The following is a 19,028-nucleotide window of genomic DNA, read 5'->3' as shown; positions in this document are numbered from 1 at the left end:
TTGTGAACAACTGTTTATGACAGACCCTCTGACAGAGCCCCTTCCACCTCTACTGGAAGTCTAACACTAGCCAGTCGAGATGGGTGTGCCTGCCTAGTTTGCTCTTGGGAAAACAGAGCAAGTTACTCAACTTCTCTGTGCTTCAGATTCCTAAGGGATAAGTGTAGTTCCCATTTCATATACTTATTGTGAAGATTAAATGAGCCGGTATATGTAAAGTCTTTAAAATAGTGTTGGCACGCATTTTGCTCTAAGCGTTGATGCTTTGTGTTGAGGCTGCCGTGTTACGGCTTGGGATAGCACGCTCCACACTTGGTTAGGAAGGAAGCTTGCCATGACATCTCCTCTTTAAAGCATGTTTGACATCTTTATTCCTCAGGCTGTAGATCAGAGGGTTCAGCATGGGGATGACCACAGTGTAGACGACAGACACGACCTTGTTTTGCTCCATGGAATTGTGAGAGCTTGGCTGAGCATACATGAAGGTGATGGTGCCATAGAAGAGGCAGATGATGGTGAGGTGGGAGGCACAGGTGGAGAGTGCTTTGCCCTGGGCCTCCAGGGAGCGCATGCTGCAGATGGTCACCAGGATGTAGGCATAGGAGAGCAGGATGACCATGACGGTGAAGAGGATGAGCAAGGCAGACGAGGAGAAGACGATGGCTTCAACCTCCGTAGTATCGGCACAGGCAAGACGGAGCACAGGGGGGATGTCACAGAAGTAGTGGTTAATGACATTGGGGCCACAGTAGGGCAGCTTGAAGATGCACCCAGTCAGCAAGGCTGAGTTGGCCGCAGCAGCAGTATAGGTGGCTGCCACCAGCAGGACGCACAGACGTGGAGACATAATGCTGTGGTAGAGGAGAGGGTGGCAGATGGCTGCAAATCGGTCATAGGCCATGATGGCCAGGAGCAGGCACTCGGCAGTGCCATGGAGAGTCATGAGGGCCATCTGGACCACACAGCCTGCAAAGGAGATGGCCTGCTCTGAGGTAAGGAAGCTCTCCAGAAGCCTGGGGGTGTCCACCGTGGAAAAGGAGGAGTCTATGAAGGACAGGACGCTCAGGAAGAAGTACATGGGCGTGTGGAGCTTGGGGTCTGCGTGGATCAGGGCGATCATGCCCAGGTTGCCCAGGAGGGTGACGGAGTAGATGACAAGGAAGAGCACAAAGAGGACACCCTGGAGCTCCTCCTGCTCTGTGAGCCCCAGCAGGAGGAACCAGGTGACTTGGGTGCAGTTCCCCACCGTGGTACTCATGTCACTGCAGAGAGACCAGAAGAGATGTGCTTGTACCCTAGAGTCAGGGTCAGTGCCCAGAGCCCTTGTAATGCCCCCAGGGTGGGTGGCACTAGGGGAAGTGAGAGGGGAAACTTGTACAAATTGAGCACCTACTGTGAGCCATGGGTGAGCTACTTAAACTTCATACATACCTTCTGATTTAAATCTCATGCCCATTTATATTTAATGAGATTATCAACTTGCCCAAGGTTCATAGAACAGTGGTATTAGAATTCAGTTTGTTCTAGTACTCGGATCCTCATTATGTAGTTAGAATCATTTTCTGTCCCCAAATTTCCTGTTCTACAGAGAACCAGCCTCAGTAGTGGGCGTTGGAGGCTTGGTGTGTTGCTTCAGACAGGGAATAAATGCAAGGATCAGTTTGGGTCCTATGTGGGTGCAAAGACTCCAACAGTGCCTGTCCTCAAGGCCAGGAACATCAGGTGCTGCAAATCGTCAGAATGTGAGGCGACTCAGCAGAGCAGTCATTTCTCCCAGTGTTGCGGGATTGAATTGTATTTCCCAAGAAGCTATGTTGGAATCCTAACCCCGGGTACCTGTGAATGTGACCTTATCTGTTTTTTTGTTTTTTTTTTGAGACTGAGTCTCACTTTGTTGCCCAGGCTAGAGTGAGTGCCGTGGCGTCAGCCTAGCTCACAGCAACCTCAAACTCCTGGGCTCAAGCGATCCTCCTGCCTCAGCCTCCCGAGTAGCTGGGAATACAGGCATGTGCCACCATGCTCGGCTAATTTTTTTCTCTATATATTAGTTGGCCAATTAAGTTCTTTCTATTTATAGTAGAGACGGGGTCTCGCTCTTGCTCAGGCTGCGTGACCTTATTTGGAAATAGGGTCTTTGAAGCTGTAATCAAGTTAAGATAAGGCCATACTTGAGTGGGGTGGGTCCTACCCCAATGTGATTGGTGTCATTATTAGAAAACCAGAGGCACACGCTACATCAAAAATAAACAAATGGGGTCTGATCAAATTAAAAAGTTTCTGCACAGCTAAGGAAACCATCATTAGAGCAAATAGACAACCCACATAGTGGGAGAAAATATTTGCTCTCTACACTTTTGATAAAGGCCTAATAACAAGAATCTATCTAGAACTTAAAAGAATAAACAAGAAAAAAATCAAACAATCCCATCAAGAAATGGGCAATGGAAATGAGCAGAAATTTCTCCAAAGAAGACAGAACAATGGCCTGCAAACATATAAAAAATGCTCAACTTCTCTAATCATCAGAGAAATGCAAATCAAAACCACAATGAGATACCATCTAACACCAGTGAGAATGGCTTGTATCAAGAAATCCCAAAACAACAAATGCTGGCGAGGATGTGAAGAGACAGGAACACTCTTACACTGCTGGTGGGACTGCAAATTAGTGCAACCTCTGTGGAAAAGAATATGGAGATTCCTCAAACAGCTAGATATAGAAATACCATTCGACCCAGCAATAGCATTGTTGGGCATCTACCAGAAAGAGCATAAGACATTCTACTATATAGACATCTGCACCCGAATGTTTATGGCAGCACAATTCACTATTGCAAGATCATGGAAACAACCCAAGTGTCCGTCAATTCACGAGTGGATAACTAAAATTTGGTATATGCTCACAATGGAATACTATTCAATTCTAAGAAATGACAGTGAGCTAGCTCCATTTATGCTATCCTGCATTAGGCTTAAACCCGTTATCCAAAGTGAGGTGACACAAGATCAAGAAAATGGCCTCCACATCTACTTGCCATCAAATTGGTACCGACTGATTAAAACTATGATGCTCAAATGGGGATAGTGCCCACTAGGGTTTGGGGGAGGGGGAGATACACATCTTAGGGTTGTGGTGAGCATAGTGGGGGGGGGAGGGAATACATCTAAACCTTCCAAGGGAAAGGCTAAGATATACAATCTAACCCAAAGGTCAAAAAAAGGGAAAAAACAAACAAACAAACTTTTATCGGGTGGTGGGCAAATGAGAGGGAGGAGGAGGGGAAGAATTTACACTTACAAAATAGGTGCGATGCACACCACCTGAGAGTAGGACATGCCTGATGTTTTGGTAAGGCGGGGGGGGGGGAGGGAGGGGAGGAATGGCAGGGTCAATATATGTAACCCTAACAATATTTGTACCCCCATAATATGAAAAAAAAGATTAAAAAAAAAAGAAAACCAGAGGCACAGGGAGGAGCATATAACGTGAAGAGACAGACACACAGGGAGAAGGCCATGTGAAGACAGTGCAGGGATTGGAGTTAGGCTGCCACTAGCCAAGGAGCGGAATGCCTGTGCTTCCAGAGGAAGGAATGGAAGAGGCATGGAAGGAACTTGTCCCAGAGGGTACAGAGGGAGCATGGGCCTGCCCACATCTTCATGCCAGATTTTAGCCACCAGAACTGTGAGAGAACACATTTCTCTTGCTTTAAGCCACCGAGTTTGTGGTAGTTTGTCACAGCAGCCCCAGAAAATGAATACACCCAGCTAGGGATGCTTCTGCCTAGTGAGTATGCAGTGCTTTGATAAAGACCTCTCGAGCCGTTGTCAGAAGATGGGGCTTCACTAATCTCCCTTTATTTACTGAGCTAATAATCCATGGAGAGAAAAATGTAATAAAAGATGATAAAGTCTGTCTCATTGTTCACTGCTAAAAAAATATTTGTCTATGAGAACATACAGCAAATATGGAAACTCCAGCCTGACATAACCATGGCAAAGAACCAAGGGCTTGTGTTTTATCTAGGGACAACCAAAGGCAGTAGACATGTTGGCTTTGGGGTCTAGCAAAGAACACGGTTCTTAAGGCAGAAGTGGTGGTGGAGAATCTCTAGCTAGAGAGCAAAGGTCAAAAGGGTTTATCCTTTTAAGCTCCCCAGAGGGGCTCTGCTGTCCATGGAGCATCTTGCAGACACTGTCATGCTCCCCAAAATTCACCTCTCAGCATTCTCATCATCCAGGTTTTCAAGTAGTGAAGGCAGCTCTTCAGAGGGTAAGCTCTTCTCTAGCGTCTCCTCTGATCGGGTGTCTGCTCTGACTGCTCAGGGGCCATGGTGTACCAGTTGTTGAATGTTTGGAATTCTGCATGGTCTGAGAGAGGCTGGGAAGGAAGGAGAAATAAGGCAGAGCCTCTTTCAGGGCATCCCGGCATATCTAGAAAGAGGTGGCCTCTAATCAAAGCTGGTAACGTGGCCTTGTGCTGTCAGTATCTTACTGACGACTCCTGGCCTCTCGAAATGTTAACGACATGTGCAGATTGTAGCTTTGGAGGGCCCCAGAGAGGATGCCTCTTCACTCATGATGTTTCTCTCCCTATAGAAAGATACCCATTGTGTAACATTCCTGTCCCGTCTCTTTCGAAGGGGTGCCTTATGTAGACAGTGAGTTGGGATAAGGAACCGGGTGTCTATCGTTCTGCTCCGCCCTCCTCTTTGCCTGTCGGAAGCACAGTTTCTGCTCTCTTCTGCTCCTCTGTAATGTAGATCTTAAAACTGGGTCGTTAAGTCTGTCTAATTCTGGGGTTCAGTGTGAGGAAGACCAGGCATCCATAGATATGAATCATGTTCTGCATTACCGAGTTTCATTAGTGATGCAGGTGATAATTTGCCCCCTTATCTGCCTTGATGCCACATCTTGTCTCTTAATTGGCTCAGAATTTGCATGGGGAAGAGAGATGCTATGTACTGTGGTCCTTAAAGACCCGAGCAGAGAGAAAACAAGAAGGAAGTTGGCAGGGGCGGTTCGCTTAGCCTTTCTCTTCGATGGTTCCACGAGCTGGGCTGGCAGCTTTGTAGCCAGCTGACACCATTGTGTTAAGGGGTGAGTTGGATGTAACAATGGCGTGTGATGAAGACTTGGAGGACTCTGGATCCCTAGTAATAATTCCTGGTTGAAGGAGGAGGGCAACTGACTGCCTCCAGTTCCCCTGCTGAGACTTTGGCGAGGGGCTGCCGTGGCAATGAGACTGCACTTGGGCTGAATGGTGAGATGCTCTGACGTGATGGATGAGGCGGGGCTTACCAAGGTCAGAAGAGGTGAGGTGTATGAAAGTGGAGGCTGCCAGAGGATGGGAGGGTCCCTGAGAATATCTGAAGCTGTCCTGTTCCCGTGGATATATTACGGAACCACAGATGGGTCACGCGTCTCTCTCCGACAGCTCTACTCTTTCCTTGGGCACTGGAAGGGAACTCACCAGTTTGGGCTATAACTTGTATGCCTTAATATTTTTGTATAATGTACAGTGATTACTAGTTTGTGGTCTCAGCTGTTTTCATAAATCATTTTTCTTTTGATAGAAAGAGATTTAGTGAGTAGGAGAAGAAACTGAAATTTTCATACCACCAGGGTCATCTAGGCACTACCTCTTCTTTCCTTTTTTAAAATGAACATTTGTTAATCAGTCCTAGTCATTGTTAACCATGAGAAAATACTGTCCAGCCTCTGGACTGGCCTTGAAGGCAGAGTCCTGTCAGTGGGGAGCTGTGGGAGGGTGTTAAGTAGGTTTGAGGAAGGATGTAGTGAATTCCATCTCCTCTGGGGTGAGTTTGACAGAGTCAGACACAGAGGTCCAGGAGGCAGGTGGGCATACTGTTCTGAAGCTTGGCAGGGAGTTTCCTATAGGAGATGGAGGTTTGAGGGTCATGGGTATGTATTCAGTCATTCAAAATATATTTATTATGCGTCTACTGCGTGCCAGGCACTATGTCGGAGGCAAGGATGCCATGATAAGGGGAAAACAGACAGTGCCCACTTTTTGGAGTTTAAAGTTCAGAGGGAGAGACAAAGATTAATAATTACACAAGTTATTGAAAACTGAAGCTGGGACAATGGCTCTGAAGTAGAGGTATATCTAGTGCTATGAGCCTAAGACGGGGATCTGACTCAGGGAGGTCAAGGAGGTTTTTCCTAGGAAGATATTTCTGCAGAGGGAAGAGTGGGGACAGCGTGTACAGAGACCCTGAGGTCTGGGGGACGCTGGTGAGGAAGAGGAGCTGAGTAAAGGCCAGGGTAGGTAGAGGGCAAAGAGGGGGCGTGCGTGTGGCTGAGCCTGGCAGGCGGGCAGTTCTTTGTAACATCTACTGAGCACTGTGTGTGTCAGGCACCGTTCCAATTACCTTTAATTTCATTAATCCTCTCAACCACCTTATGAGAGGTACTACTCGTATCCGCTTGTTACATATGAGGAAACTGAGGCACAAAGAAGTTAAGTAACTTGCCCAATGACACAGCTAGGGAGTGGCAGAGCTGGAGTTTGAAATCAGGTGGTCAGGTTCTAGAGCTGAAACTATTATCCAGAACCCTAGACCATGTTAAAGGATTTTTCTTTTTTCCTTTCCTTTCCTTTCCTTTCCTTTCCTTTCCTTTCCTTTCCTTTCCTTTCCTTTCCTTTCCTTTCCTTTCCTTTCCTTTCCTTTCCTTTCCTTTCCTTTCCTTTCCTTTCCTTTCCTTTCCTTTCCTTTCCTTTCCTTTCCTTTCCTTTCCTTTCCTTTCCTTTCTCCTTTCCTTTCCTTTCCTTTCCTTTCCTTTCCTTTCCTTTCCTTTCCTTTCCTTTCCTTTCCTTTCCTTTCCTTTCCTTTCCTTTCCTTTCCTTTCCTTTCCTTTCCTTTCCTTTCTTTTCTTTTCTTTTCTTTTCTTTTCTTTTCTTTTCTTTTCTTTTCTTTTCTTTCTTTTGAAACAGAGTCTCACTCTATTGCCCGGGCTAGAGTGTCGTGGCGTCAGCCTAGCTCACAGCAACCTCAAACTCCTGGGCTCAAGCAAGCGATTTGTCTTTTCATGGGATACCATCAAAGAGTTTTCACCAGGGACATGACATGGTCCTATTTGCTTTTTGACAAGATCACTCTGAATACAGTTGTGGAGAAGTGATTGGAGGTCGATGGATGGGAGAGAATGGTTGGGAAGATATTGAAGTCATCTGGGAGGGATTCGTAGCTCAAACCAGGGTGGGGGTGGTGGAGGCACCGAGGGGTAAGTGAACTTGAGGGACGTAGGAGCTGGGCTGAAGATGTCGGCGTGAGGAGGAGAGCAGTGTGGAGGTGGACTCCAAGGTTTCTGGTATACAAAACAGAGCTGGCAGTGGAAGCTAAGAGAGGTTAGGATATGCTGGGGAGAGTGGTGAGCTGTTAAATGCAAGAGGCCCTCGGACAGAACCCTAACGAAATTAATTTCAAATTTACTGCACGCTGCTTCTGAGCCCCAGTTTTGTTTTCCCATTCATTCACCTGTGTGCTGGGGCTGGTGACCAGTTTTGAAGAACTTTGAGCACAACACACGAGGAAGGGAGGATAAAGGAGGCTGAGCCCCCACTAGTGATGGGATTCCACCCCTCAGCCCACTTACCTGCGGCAGAACAGAGACCATCCACTCAAGAGCTTTGCTGTCGGAGATCTATTGGGGGGGGGTGTTTTTTTCCCCTTTTCACTGATTGTCTTTGTCTCTGACCAGCTTTCTCAAGAGGACTTCTCAACCAGTGGTAGCAAAGCTTTGAGAGTCTTTGTTGCTGGGAAGACGCCTGTGTTAAGATTCATCTGGCGTTCTTCCTGCTGGCCCCTAGGGTTCAGAAATGTGCGGGTGGGAAATTGTAACTGGCTCTCCCAGGGGCAGACCCAGAGCTGCAAACTGTCTCTAAGGACTGCCAGAGCGATCTCGCTGCAGGTGTCTGGGAACCCCTGAGGAGCAGGGATTCTTCACCAAGACCAGGACAGAGCCTCTCCATATACCGTGGCCATTCCCTGAAGGCTTCTCTTTCAGTTTAATGAGCCTCGAAGGCTCTCCAGGTCAGGAGGTATGTAGGGATGTGTTGACATAATCCTTAGATCTCAATAGAAAGTAATTGGAAATGTGGACGATTTCAATAATCAACATTTTGAATATCTAGGGATGTCTTCTCCGAATGTTATTTCCTCGGGAAACATAATTGATGGTATTTTTTGATATATGTATAAAATTATACCATAATTGCTTAATTCACTTAGCAATATTGAAAATACATTTCTCTATCTGAAGAAACATTATTCTCCATCCTCCCCAAATAGCTTTATTGTCTTTATAAAAATTATACATAGTAGTTGTAAAAAAATTCAAGCAAGATAAAAAAAAACCAAAAAGAAAATAAAATGTCATCTGAAATCTCATCATCTCGGATAATGGGAGTTGGTGAGTGTTCTTTTAGATATAAATCTCTCAGTGCGCCTATGATTACAAATTTCCATTAACAGAGTCATAGTCTATGAGCCATTCTGCCATTTACCTTCCCACTCAACAGGATGTCATGGGCATTTACCCATGTCAATAAACAATAGCCTACGTCATCATGTTTAATGGCTGTATATTATTTTGGGGTATGTGTGACGTCATTTACTTAACTGGTCTCCACTGGTTGAGAATAGGTATTTCTATTTTTTATTTATTTTTATTTTTTTATTTATTTTTATGTTTTTGAGACAGTCTTGCTTTGTTGCCCAGGCTAGAGTGAGTGCTGTGGCATCAGCCTGGCTCACAGCAACCTCAAACTCCTGGGCTCAAGCAATCCTGCTGCCTCAGCCTCCCGAGTAGCTGGGACTACAGGCATGCGCCACCATGCCCGGCTAATTTTTTCTATATATATTAGTTGGCCAATTAATTTCTTTCTATTTATAGTAGAGACGGGGTCCTGCTCTTGCCCAGGCTGGTTTCGAACTCCTGACCTTCAGCAATCCGCCCGTCTCGGCCTCCCAGAGTGCTAGGATTACAGGCGTGAGCCACCTCGCCTGGCCAAGCATAGGTATTTCTAGCTTTTCACTGTTATGACTCTCTGATACATACCTCTGAGATGAGGTGTGGGAGATGGGGGCAAGTCCAGTAAGAACATGGTGTAGAGAGACTGCTTCTCCCAGGCAGGAAGAAGGGTGGGTTCCCTCTGTGGGGAGGCTGGCACTTTCCTAGGGGAAATCACCAGGCAAAGCAAAGGGCCTCTTTAGAACTTTTTGTGTAAAAGAAATTTAGTCCCTACATTACTGGTCTGGGAGGGAGTCTCAGTAGAAGAGGGACTGGACTGCCCAGGTTTCCTGCAGGTAAGAGCGGCTTTTATTCACTTGGGAGAGACCCGCTGAATCTCACCTGCAGAGGTGAAGCAGTGCTGTGTCCACTCACCTTCCCCCACCGCATTCCAACCTGCCTAAGTTGTCTGTTGCATCTTCTTTAAATAATGTCAACCCTCTGCTCATAAATATGCAATAGCTTCCTTCAGCCTCTTTGTGGTAGTTACTATGATGCCTAGGAATCAATGCTCCTCCTCCCTGCAGTTCTTGGATAAGGAGATAATGCTTTCTCTTTTCTCACTTACACTAAGCTTAGCCACATGATTTGGTCTGGCCTGGTATGAATGGAAGTGATTTGTGCCACTTCTGAGCATAGAACCCTTAGGAGCCATCCTCTGGTCTCCCACTTTCTCTCTTTTCCTTCTGCTATGACACCAGCAAAGTCCAAGGTACAGGGACTTCTCTTACATCATTCTGAGGCTTGGGGTGAAAAGCAGCAGATTCATCACTGACTCATGATGGACATGAGCATGAGTGAGAAATAAACTTTTTGCTATTTCAAGCCAATGAGATGTGGGTGTTTGTTAACACAGCAGCCTCAGCTGCCTGATATTTTCTTCAAGGGCAAATTTCCTTTCTTACTATGGCCCCAGCTCGAGATCATCTGTCCTAACTCAGATCATCTGTGCCTCTCAGGTTAGAGTTCTTCCTGCTGCCCCTGTGGAGCAGCTTCCTTGCATTTACTGAACCTGTATCTAGCTATTTGACCTATGGCAATCATTTTTTTTAAATAAATATGATAAGATTCTTGTTGTTAGAGGCAGGTTCTATATGACCTCGTTCTGGCAAACCTGATTGACAGGTGATATGTTGCAATGAATGGAAGTCTTGGATTAAATTCTTCCCAATTTTAAACTCTGCCAAACTAACTTACTTGTCAGTAAACAAGTGCAAGCAGTCAACACACCTGTCTGTAATAGGGGAGTACTTCTTTTCTATCCCCTCAGGCACACTGGCCAGCAAATCTGTCATGAAAAGCTCACTTAAAAGTGAAATATTCATGTTCTACCAGTTAGACCAGCTGGCAGGATCCTCCAGAAAGTGGAGATATGCAGAAGCAAAGGGCCATGCATCTTATTACCTGATGGTAGATGGGAAAGACAATAATCTGAAGGAGCTTTTAGTGCTTGCTTGTGCTTGGGTCATTGTGATAGTTCTGAGCAGTGTGGGTCCATGATCTGAAGGAAAACCCATGTAAAGGATATATGAGCAGCCCAGTGTCCTTTATTGCCTTTGCATCTTTTTTCATAAGGTGTAGATATGCATTGGCGGAGCCATGTCAAATAATCCAGAAAGCTGGAGCTGAAAGGGCTCTTGGGCAACATCTATCTCAGAGTGTTTGGGAGTAGGGAAAGAGGCTCAGAGAGGGGAAGGTGTTTGCCAAGAATTGTATACAGCCGGTGAAATTTGGGGCTGGAGAACTGCTCTCTACTCAGTAAAAAAAATCCTAAAGTTTGTGACATTACCATAGTACTGGCCTGCTGTCCCCTGTTCCTCTGGATGTCCTGGATCTTTTAGGGGAATGCTGATTGTCTTGGTATATTTTGTGTTGCTGTAACAGAATATCAAGACTAGGTAACATAAATAAAAGAAATGTATTTCTTGCAGTTCTGGAGACCAGGAAGTGCAAGGTCGAGGGTCCTGCATCTGGTGAGGGCCTTCTTGCTGAGTCATAACATGGCAGAAGGCATCACATGGTGGGAGAGAGAGCAAGAGATAAAACTCACAGCCTCCAAATCCTTTTATAATTGGCATTAATCCATTCACGAGGGTGGAACTTGAATACCTCCCGTTCGTTCACCACCTCCAACACTGTTGCTTTGAGAATTAAATTTTCAACACTTGCTTTTTGGGGCTACATTCAAACCATAGTGCTGATGATTCATTAACCTTCCAGGGCATGGGTGGGCCTCTATACAGGGCAGTGAACTCTTTTCCAGCTGAAATGACTTCCCCAATAATTGTCTCTGCTCACTCTGTGGGGCAGGGAGGCAGAAATATCCCACATGATAGCCTGGGCACGGTGTTACTGGTGGGAGGAAGTGAAGTTCTATTTCCATGGGAATGTATAGTGGTTTTTAAAAATAATAAATTGAACTTGTGAATTGAGATCATCTGTATCTACTTAGCTTAACTATTGGGACTGAGAACTGAGACTTACTAATTGGCAATATGACTTGACTAATTGTTCCAGGAAATTGAGGCTTAGGAAGACAAGGCTATAAACCAATAAATAACCTTGCTGTTTGCTTCACGGGATCCAAACAAGCCAATTTATCTGAACAGTTTGCTCCTCTGGGCCAACAGCTCTCCTATCAGGACAATAGATTATTCACGTGGACAAACAATTTGCTCAACGAACAATAATTTACTTACTAAGAGTAGATTACTAAGGTACTTACTAAGACTGGCTTCTAGACCCTTCCCTTCCTGTGCCTGCCAGTCTTAAACTATAATGTCACAAACTTAGTCCAGTCCTGATTACTTTCCTACCTTGAAAGATCCACCTTAAACCACTGGAGTCCAGACCCCCATACCTATAGTATCTTCCTTTGACTTCTGTCTTTGGAGACACTGCTAAGATTCTATCTCTCTTACTACAGTAGGCCTAATAAATGTAGCTTTGGCTGATTAACAGGTTTTCTGGTGGCCCTTTTTAAAATCTTTCTTTTTTTTAAATTTCAGAATTTTACGGGGGTACAAACATTTTGTTCACATAAATTCCTTTTGTACCTTGGGAGTCAAAGTTACAAGTGTGCCCATCCCCCAGATAGGGTGCATTGTACCCATTAGGTGTGAATTTACACATCCTCTCCTCCCCCCACCACCTGCTTGATTTCTGATGAATGCTATTTCCATCCGTGCACTTAAATGTTGACCGATTGGTTCCAATTTAATGGTGAGTACATGTGGTGCTTGTTTATCCATTCTTGTGATATGTCACTTAAAAGAATGGGCTCCAGTTCAAGCCAGGTTAATTCAAGAGGTATTAGTTCACCATTGTTTTATGGCTGAGTAGTGCTCCATGGTATACATATACCACATTTAATTAATCGACTCAGGTATTGATGGGCACTTGGGTTGTTTTCACATCTTTGCAATTGTGAATTGTGCTGCTATAAACATTTGAGTGCAGGTGTATTTTTCATGGAATGTCTTTTTTTTCCTTTGGGTAAATACCCAGTAGTGGGATTGCTGTATCAAATGGTGGTCTTTTGAAGAGCTACCAGTTGATAATCTACTCTTTCCCCAGGGTTTTCTGAGGGCATTTTGCTTCCTGTTTGGGCCCCTTTTATTTCTCCAATGGTGCTGATAGGGAAGGAAAGCAGAGTTATGGCTGCTTCTGTGAATGGAGCTTACCACATCAACATACAGGTTTCACTGGTGCGGTCAAGAGAGTCCAGGCTGCACGTGAATGCCAGATCTGGAAGGCGTCCTACATAGATCATCTTTTCTAACTTCCTCATTTTTTCACAAGCAAAAATTGAGGTCCTGGGGCAATAAATCCTTCTCTGACTTTGGAGCCGATGCTATAGTTAGCTACTATAAGTGACATCATTTCTTCTAGTCCCGAATTTTTGATTTAATCAACAAATCTTCACTCTTGAAACCAGCCTGGATTTGTCTTAGAAGAAGTGGTCTCACTATTTGTTGTGATTCACAGTGAAAACTCCATGCTGGCACTAAGATGGGACTTGGGAAGGGGCTGAGGAAGGGGCAACTGGCTTAGTGAATTGAGGCTTTCTGCGGTGGCAAGAGGGGTGGGGCCAAGGCAGGAGCACCAGGGGCCCTTTCGTTTTCTGATTCTTTCTGCTGCTTGTAGCCCATTTATTTTCTTCCCTGTTCTGAGTTGCCTTTCAGGTGCTGTGTAGAAACTAAAAACTCCTGGTAGGAGTCAAGGCTTTATGGCGGGGTCCTCAAACTTTTTAAACAGGGGGCCAGTTCACTGTCCCTCAGACCGTTGGAGGGCCGTTGGAGAGTGCGGTGCACGGTCCACACATGTGCACTGTGGGCCCGGGACTAGTTGGCTGCCAAGCAGGACAGGCAGCGGTGGCAAAAACACCTGGCGGGCCAGATAAATGTCCTCGGTGGGCTGCATGTGGCCCGCAGTCTGTAGTTTGAGGACGCCTGCTTTATGGGATTAATAGAAAGCTAGGCGCTGGTGGAAAATATGGGAGCAGCACTTTGGATTTTTGGAGACAGTAGAAATGTAAACTTGTTATATAATTTTGTGGAAAGTCTCAAGAGGTTTTAGGCTCTATAGTAGAGCACAGACTTTGAAATCAGCTGGACCTGGTTCTACCAATCGTGAATGGTGAATGACTTTCAACAAGTTAGTTTCTTGGACTCTTGGTTTCCTCATATGTGAAATAGGCATAATTTACTCATAAAATTGTTGTGGGAGCGAAATAAAATAGTACGCACAGTGTGCTTCACAGAAAGCCTGGCTCATGACATGTGTTCCATAAATATTAGCGATTAATTATTATGATTGGGAAAGCACCTTTTCCAGGTAGTAGCCATGTTTGATTTAAGTCCTAAGTCTTATAGAATGAAAACAACTGGTATTCTTTTTATCATCTGCTGCCTGGAAGCTTAAAATCCAAAGAGGAAGAGGTGAAATAAATATATATAAATAAATATTCCTTAATCCCTGATTGAGTATAATGCTCAGCCTTGTGCTAGTCTCAGTGGGGGATGACGTGAGGCATGAGGTTTGATTCCTGCCACAAAGAGGCTACAGTTAGTTGGGGAGGTGAGATGCTCAGCCAGATAGCAGCGGTGAACAGAGGCTGGAGGAATGTGACCCTGCAGGAGTAATTCAGCACCATAAGGTGATCAGGGTGACAGGGATGGTGAAGGGGTTAAGCAGAATAAGGGAAGAGGATGGCCCCAGCCTTGGTAATGTCAACACAGGCCAGTTGTTGGATGAGAGAGAAGCAGGGAGGTCACAGAAATAGTGATTCATGATGTGGGGGCCACAGAAGAGAAAAACAAAGATGTCATTCTGCATGGCAACATCACTGGTACCCGTAGCCAAAGCCCTTTTAATACCCCAGAATGACTAAGGGGAAGCAGAGAAACTGGTATCAAATGAGCATCAGCAGTGAACCATGCTACACATCAGGCTTTTTACCACACAAGTGTTTTGTCTTCATACAATTGCTTGTTTACAAATTATGCTAGGTTTAGACATCAGTCTAAAGGCAGATTCAGACATCAGAAGTGTCTGATTCTATAACCCATGATATTTCTATTTCTGTATCTACATTTTTTTGTCTGTCCCAGCATTTCTAGTTCATGGTAAAAGAGAAATAAAGAATTTTGGAAGCATGGTTGAGTAGCCTAGGAGGGGGTTGGGGGTAGCTTAATTACCCAATGGGTCTGGGCTGTATTTAGGGGCACGTGATTTCCCAGTGACTGCTGGGCCTGAGGGAGAGGAAATGAAGGACTAGGATAGCACAGTGAGGGTATTAGAAGGGGCAGACACCCCACTGTATTTCCCCAGGCCCAGAAGTCTCTCCCCAAGGAGAATTCTGGTTCTTTGGTGGCAGATTTTGTCATCCTTGTCATCAGATCTGTGGCTTCACTAAACTTTCTCCACTGGGTAGAAATAATAAGGGAGATCAAATAATAAAATAATGTAGTTTAGAGACATTATTTAGTGTCAGGATGACTATTAACAACAGCTAATAAGTGCTGGGCCCCAATTAAAGTGACGTTGTATTCACTTAATTGATGTTAGAGGCTAAGTCTCCTTTAATTCTAACAACCCCCTTATGAGATAATAGTGACATACTCATTTTTCAGATACAGAGACCAAAGTCATACGGCTTTGTGCGAGAGAGCTGGAATCCAATCCTAGGTCTGTCACCAAATCCCATGTTCTGAACCTCAAGAGTATATGCCTCCCTAAGGAGGAAAAAAAAAAACAAGGATAAAAGGAAAACCACTGAGACTGGACAAGACTGCACAGACACAAAACTGGGCTTCAAGGAGCCACCACAGAGGACTCTATAAGGTCTTGGGTCTAAATTCAAGATGGCCCATCCTAATTTTGATGGTCTCTTGCTACGTAAGAAACTTCCCTAAAACATAGTGTCTTACAACTACAATAGTGGGTTATTTCGCACTCTTTTGTGGGTTGGGAGTTTGGGCAGAGCTTGGGTAGATGGTTCTTCTGCTCTACCTGGTGTAGACTGGGGTCATGTAGCTGGTGGCTTGGCTGTCCCGGAAGGCCAACGAGGCCTTACTCATCATCTGGTGCTTAGTGCTTCTCTGTATGGCCTTTCCACATGACTTCCTGGGCTTCCTCTCCATGTGGTGGTCTCAGTGTGGGCTTCCAAGATGGAGAAAGTGGAAGCTGATGGTTCTCTTTTAGGCTAAGCCTGGAATTGGCATGTTGTCACTTCTCCTATTTTCTATTGGTCAAAGCAAGTTGCGATGGAGTTGCCAGATAAAATACATGATGCCTAGTAAGATTTGAATTTCAGATAAACAATGAATAATATTTGGTATGTGTGTCTCATGGAATATTTGGGACATACGTTAAAAAAATGACTCATTTTTTATCTGAAATTCAAATTTAACTGGACATTCTGTAGATTCATTTGCCAAATCTAACCATCCTAGTTACAAGACTGGTCCATATCAAGGGAGAGAAAACCGATCCCCCCTTGGCGGGAGGAGCAGCATGTGCATTCAGAGAAGGAAAGAATTAATGGCAGTGTCCTTGGAGACTTTGCTGTAGGGGTCCGTGAGAGACTTCCTAGATAGTGGAGACATTATGGCATCGTGGCAACCCCCTCCAGAGCCTGGGTTTTAATCCTGGCTGCACTTCTTAATTATGTGATCTCAGGCAAGTTATGTCACCCTTCTGTGATTTAGTTTCTTCATCTTAAAAATGGGGATATGAATAGTTTGTTTCTCATGGGAAAGGCTGGGGAGATTTTATGAAAAGATGAAAGTGAAGTGCTTGGCACCTAAGCGGTATTTGTTAAATGTTAGCTATTATCTGGGCAGGTTTTCAAGTGAAGATCTGGCTAACATTCCAGTCTGACCTAGCCAGAGTACAAAAGGCAAGTAGTTCTCTGCTTCTACCTTTCGGCATTGCTCACAGGGTCACATCTAAGGTGAGCACCGTGGCTAATGCTCGACTCATATTGGCCAAGTGGCCAGTTGTACTTTGGCACTTTCCTCAGCCTTACCCTGGAAACAAGCCGACACACACGTTTGACATGCATACATTTGGGAATCCACCCAAGTGACAGAACATTAGCTCCACTGGGTTACTTGCCCGAGGTTCTCATCACGCTGGTCTGGCCTTGTGATCTCAGGTTAATGCGGCACAGAGGACAGGTCCCCAGGAAGAAACATAGAGGGAAAATGCAGAGTTTACCATGAAGCAAATACTAGGCTGAAGAAGCTGAGGCTGAGAAATTTGGGCTTTCAGGGAAAGGGCTAGGAAAATCCTTCTAGCCTGTGCTTGTTGTAAAATGAAGCTATCTTCAGGTTCCTTGATATGTGGGAACAACTTGAGCAGTGATTTCTGCTTCAGAGAGAAAACAAGAAGGCAGCTGACTACATCCCTTTTGCCCTTTTCACGTTTGTGAGCAGCTCGGTCCCATGGCTGGGAGGTCATCAGTGAGCTGGGGTCCCCCAGAAATCACTGATGTCAGTAGGTTGAGAGCGCTAAGTAATATGTGAGTTGGATTTAACCATGGGATGTGATGGTCACACTGAATGAAGATTTCTTTTTCTTTTTGAGACAGAGTCTCGCTTTGTTGCCCAGGCTAGAGCGAGTGCTGTGGCATCAGCCTAGCTCACAGCAACCTCAAACTCCTGGGCTCAAGCGTTCCTGCTGCCTCAGCCTCCCGAGTAGCTGGGATTACAGGCATGCGCCACCATGCCCGGCTAATTTTTTCTATATATATTAGTTGGCCAACGAATTTCTTTCTATTTATAGTAGAGACAAGGGTCTCGCTCTTGCTCAGGCTGGTTTTGAACTCCTGACCTTGAGCAATCCGCCCGCCTCGGCCTCCCAGAGTGCTAGGATTACAGGCGTGAGCCACCGCGCCCAGCCTGAATGAAGATTTCTCGTTGACAGAAAGAGACCCTAGGAGCTGGAGAATGGCTTTTCTAGGGAGCTCCATTGAGAACTTTTGTGCTTGGAGCTGCTGGGGCAAGGATGCACATTTGGGCAGAATGAGCATCGCTCTTATGACTGGAGACATCAGAAGAGGGAGGCTTACAAAGGAAGAGGTGCCAGAATGGGAACCCCTGAGGAAATCTTGAAGGGTCCCAGCCTGCCCATAGATCCTAGTCTCTCTCTGGTCTTCCTTCCTGCTGTATCCTACCTAGGGCACAATTTGAGGGCCTTGCATTTGTTTGCTGGTACTTTATGTGTACCTAGAATGATTTGAGTTATTTTTATAAGGAAATGTAGTTTTGAGCTTAAAAGCACAAGTAAGTAGAACACACACTGTGCTGCTAGATACAACAATAACACCACAGGGGAGCCGCACCGCTGGGACCCTGAGGTCACCTCACGGCTCTGTGGGCATAGAGCTTTCTCGGTAATAGCCCCATGTTGTCCCTGTAGGTGGTGTCTGAAGCAACGTGCTGCTCGGTGAGTGGCAGCCGTCAGCCACTGGTGAGCTTGAGTTTTCCCTTAAAGCTCCCCATGCAGGTGCCGACTTCCTACTTCCTTGCAATGTTCCTCCCCCAAGGCCATCTAGGCTTAGTTTAAGTGAATTTGAGACCTTTAAGAACAAGATTAGGCCAGGTGCGAGCTGTAATCCTAGCACTCTGGGAGGCTGAGGCGGGAGGATTGCTCGAGGTCAGGAGTTCAAAACCAGCCTGAGCAAGAGCGAGACCCCGTCTCTGCTATAAATAGAAATGAATTGGCCAACTAATATATATAGAAAAAATTAGCCGAGCACATGCCTGTAGTCCCAGCTACTCAGGGGGCTGAGGCAGCAGGATTGCTTGAGCCCAGGAATTTGAGGTTGCTGTGAGCTAGGCTGATGCCAAGGCACTCACTTTAGTCTGGGCAACAAAGGGAGACTCTGTCTCAAAAATAAAAAATATACAGGCCATTCTCACTGGGGTTAGGTGGTATCTCGTTGTGGTTTTGATTTGCATTTCTCTAATGATTAGAGATGTTGAACATTTTTTTATATGTTTGCATGCCATTATTCTGTCTTCTTTGGAGAAGTTTCTGTTCATTTCCATTGCCCATTTCTTGATGGGGTTGTTGGACTTTTTCTTGTTTACTCTTTTAAGTTCTAGATAGAGTGTTGTTATTAGACCTTTATCAGAAGTGTAGAGAGCAAATATTTTCTCCCATTCTGTGGGTTGTCTATTTGCTCTAATGATCGTTTCCTTGGCAGTGCAGAAACTTTTTAATTTGATCAGATCCCATTTGTTTATTTTAGCTGTGGCTGTGATTGCCTTGCTGGTGGGATTGCAAATTAGTGCAACCTTTGTGGAAAGGAATTTGGAGATTCCTCAAACAACTAGAAATAGAAATACCATTCGACCCAGCAATAGCATTCTTGGGCATCTATCCAAAAGAACATAAGTCACTCTATTATAAAGACATCTGCACTCGAATGTTTATAGCAGCACAATTCACTATTGCACGGACATGGAAACTACACAAGTGCC

At 45.2% G+C, this 19,028-nt stretch overlaps 1 protein-coding gene across 1 annotated transcript; it reads right to left on the bottom strand.

The window, feature by feature from the left end:
- Positions 1 to 316: 316 nt before the first annotated feature.
- Positions 317 to 15,680, bottom strand: LOC105863109 (olfactory receptor 5P55-like). The gene is made up of 3 exons (XM_012749862.2): positions 15,550 to 15,680; positions 690 to 1,349; positions 317 to 608 (listed from the first exon to the last, which is right to left on the bottom strand). The coding sequence occupies exons 1-3, from the start codon at positions 15,678 to 15,680 to the stop codon at positions 317 to 319; spliced, it is 1,083 nt and encodes a 360-aa protein (XP_012605316.2).
- Positions 15,681 to 19,028: the final 3,348 nt, after the last annotated feature.

The sequence above is a fragment of the Microcebus murinus genome, chromosome 4, assembly GCF_040939455.1.
Source record: "Microcebus murinus isolate Inina chromosome 4, M.murinus_Inina_mat1.0, whole genome shotgun sequence".
NCBI lineage: Eukaryota > Metazoa > Chordata > Mammalia > Primates > Cheirogaleidae > Microcebus > Microcebus murinus.
Note: the sequence above shows the minus strand (reverse complement) of the source record. Positions and strands in the feature narration are given on the sequence as shown.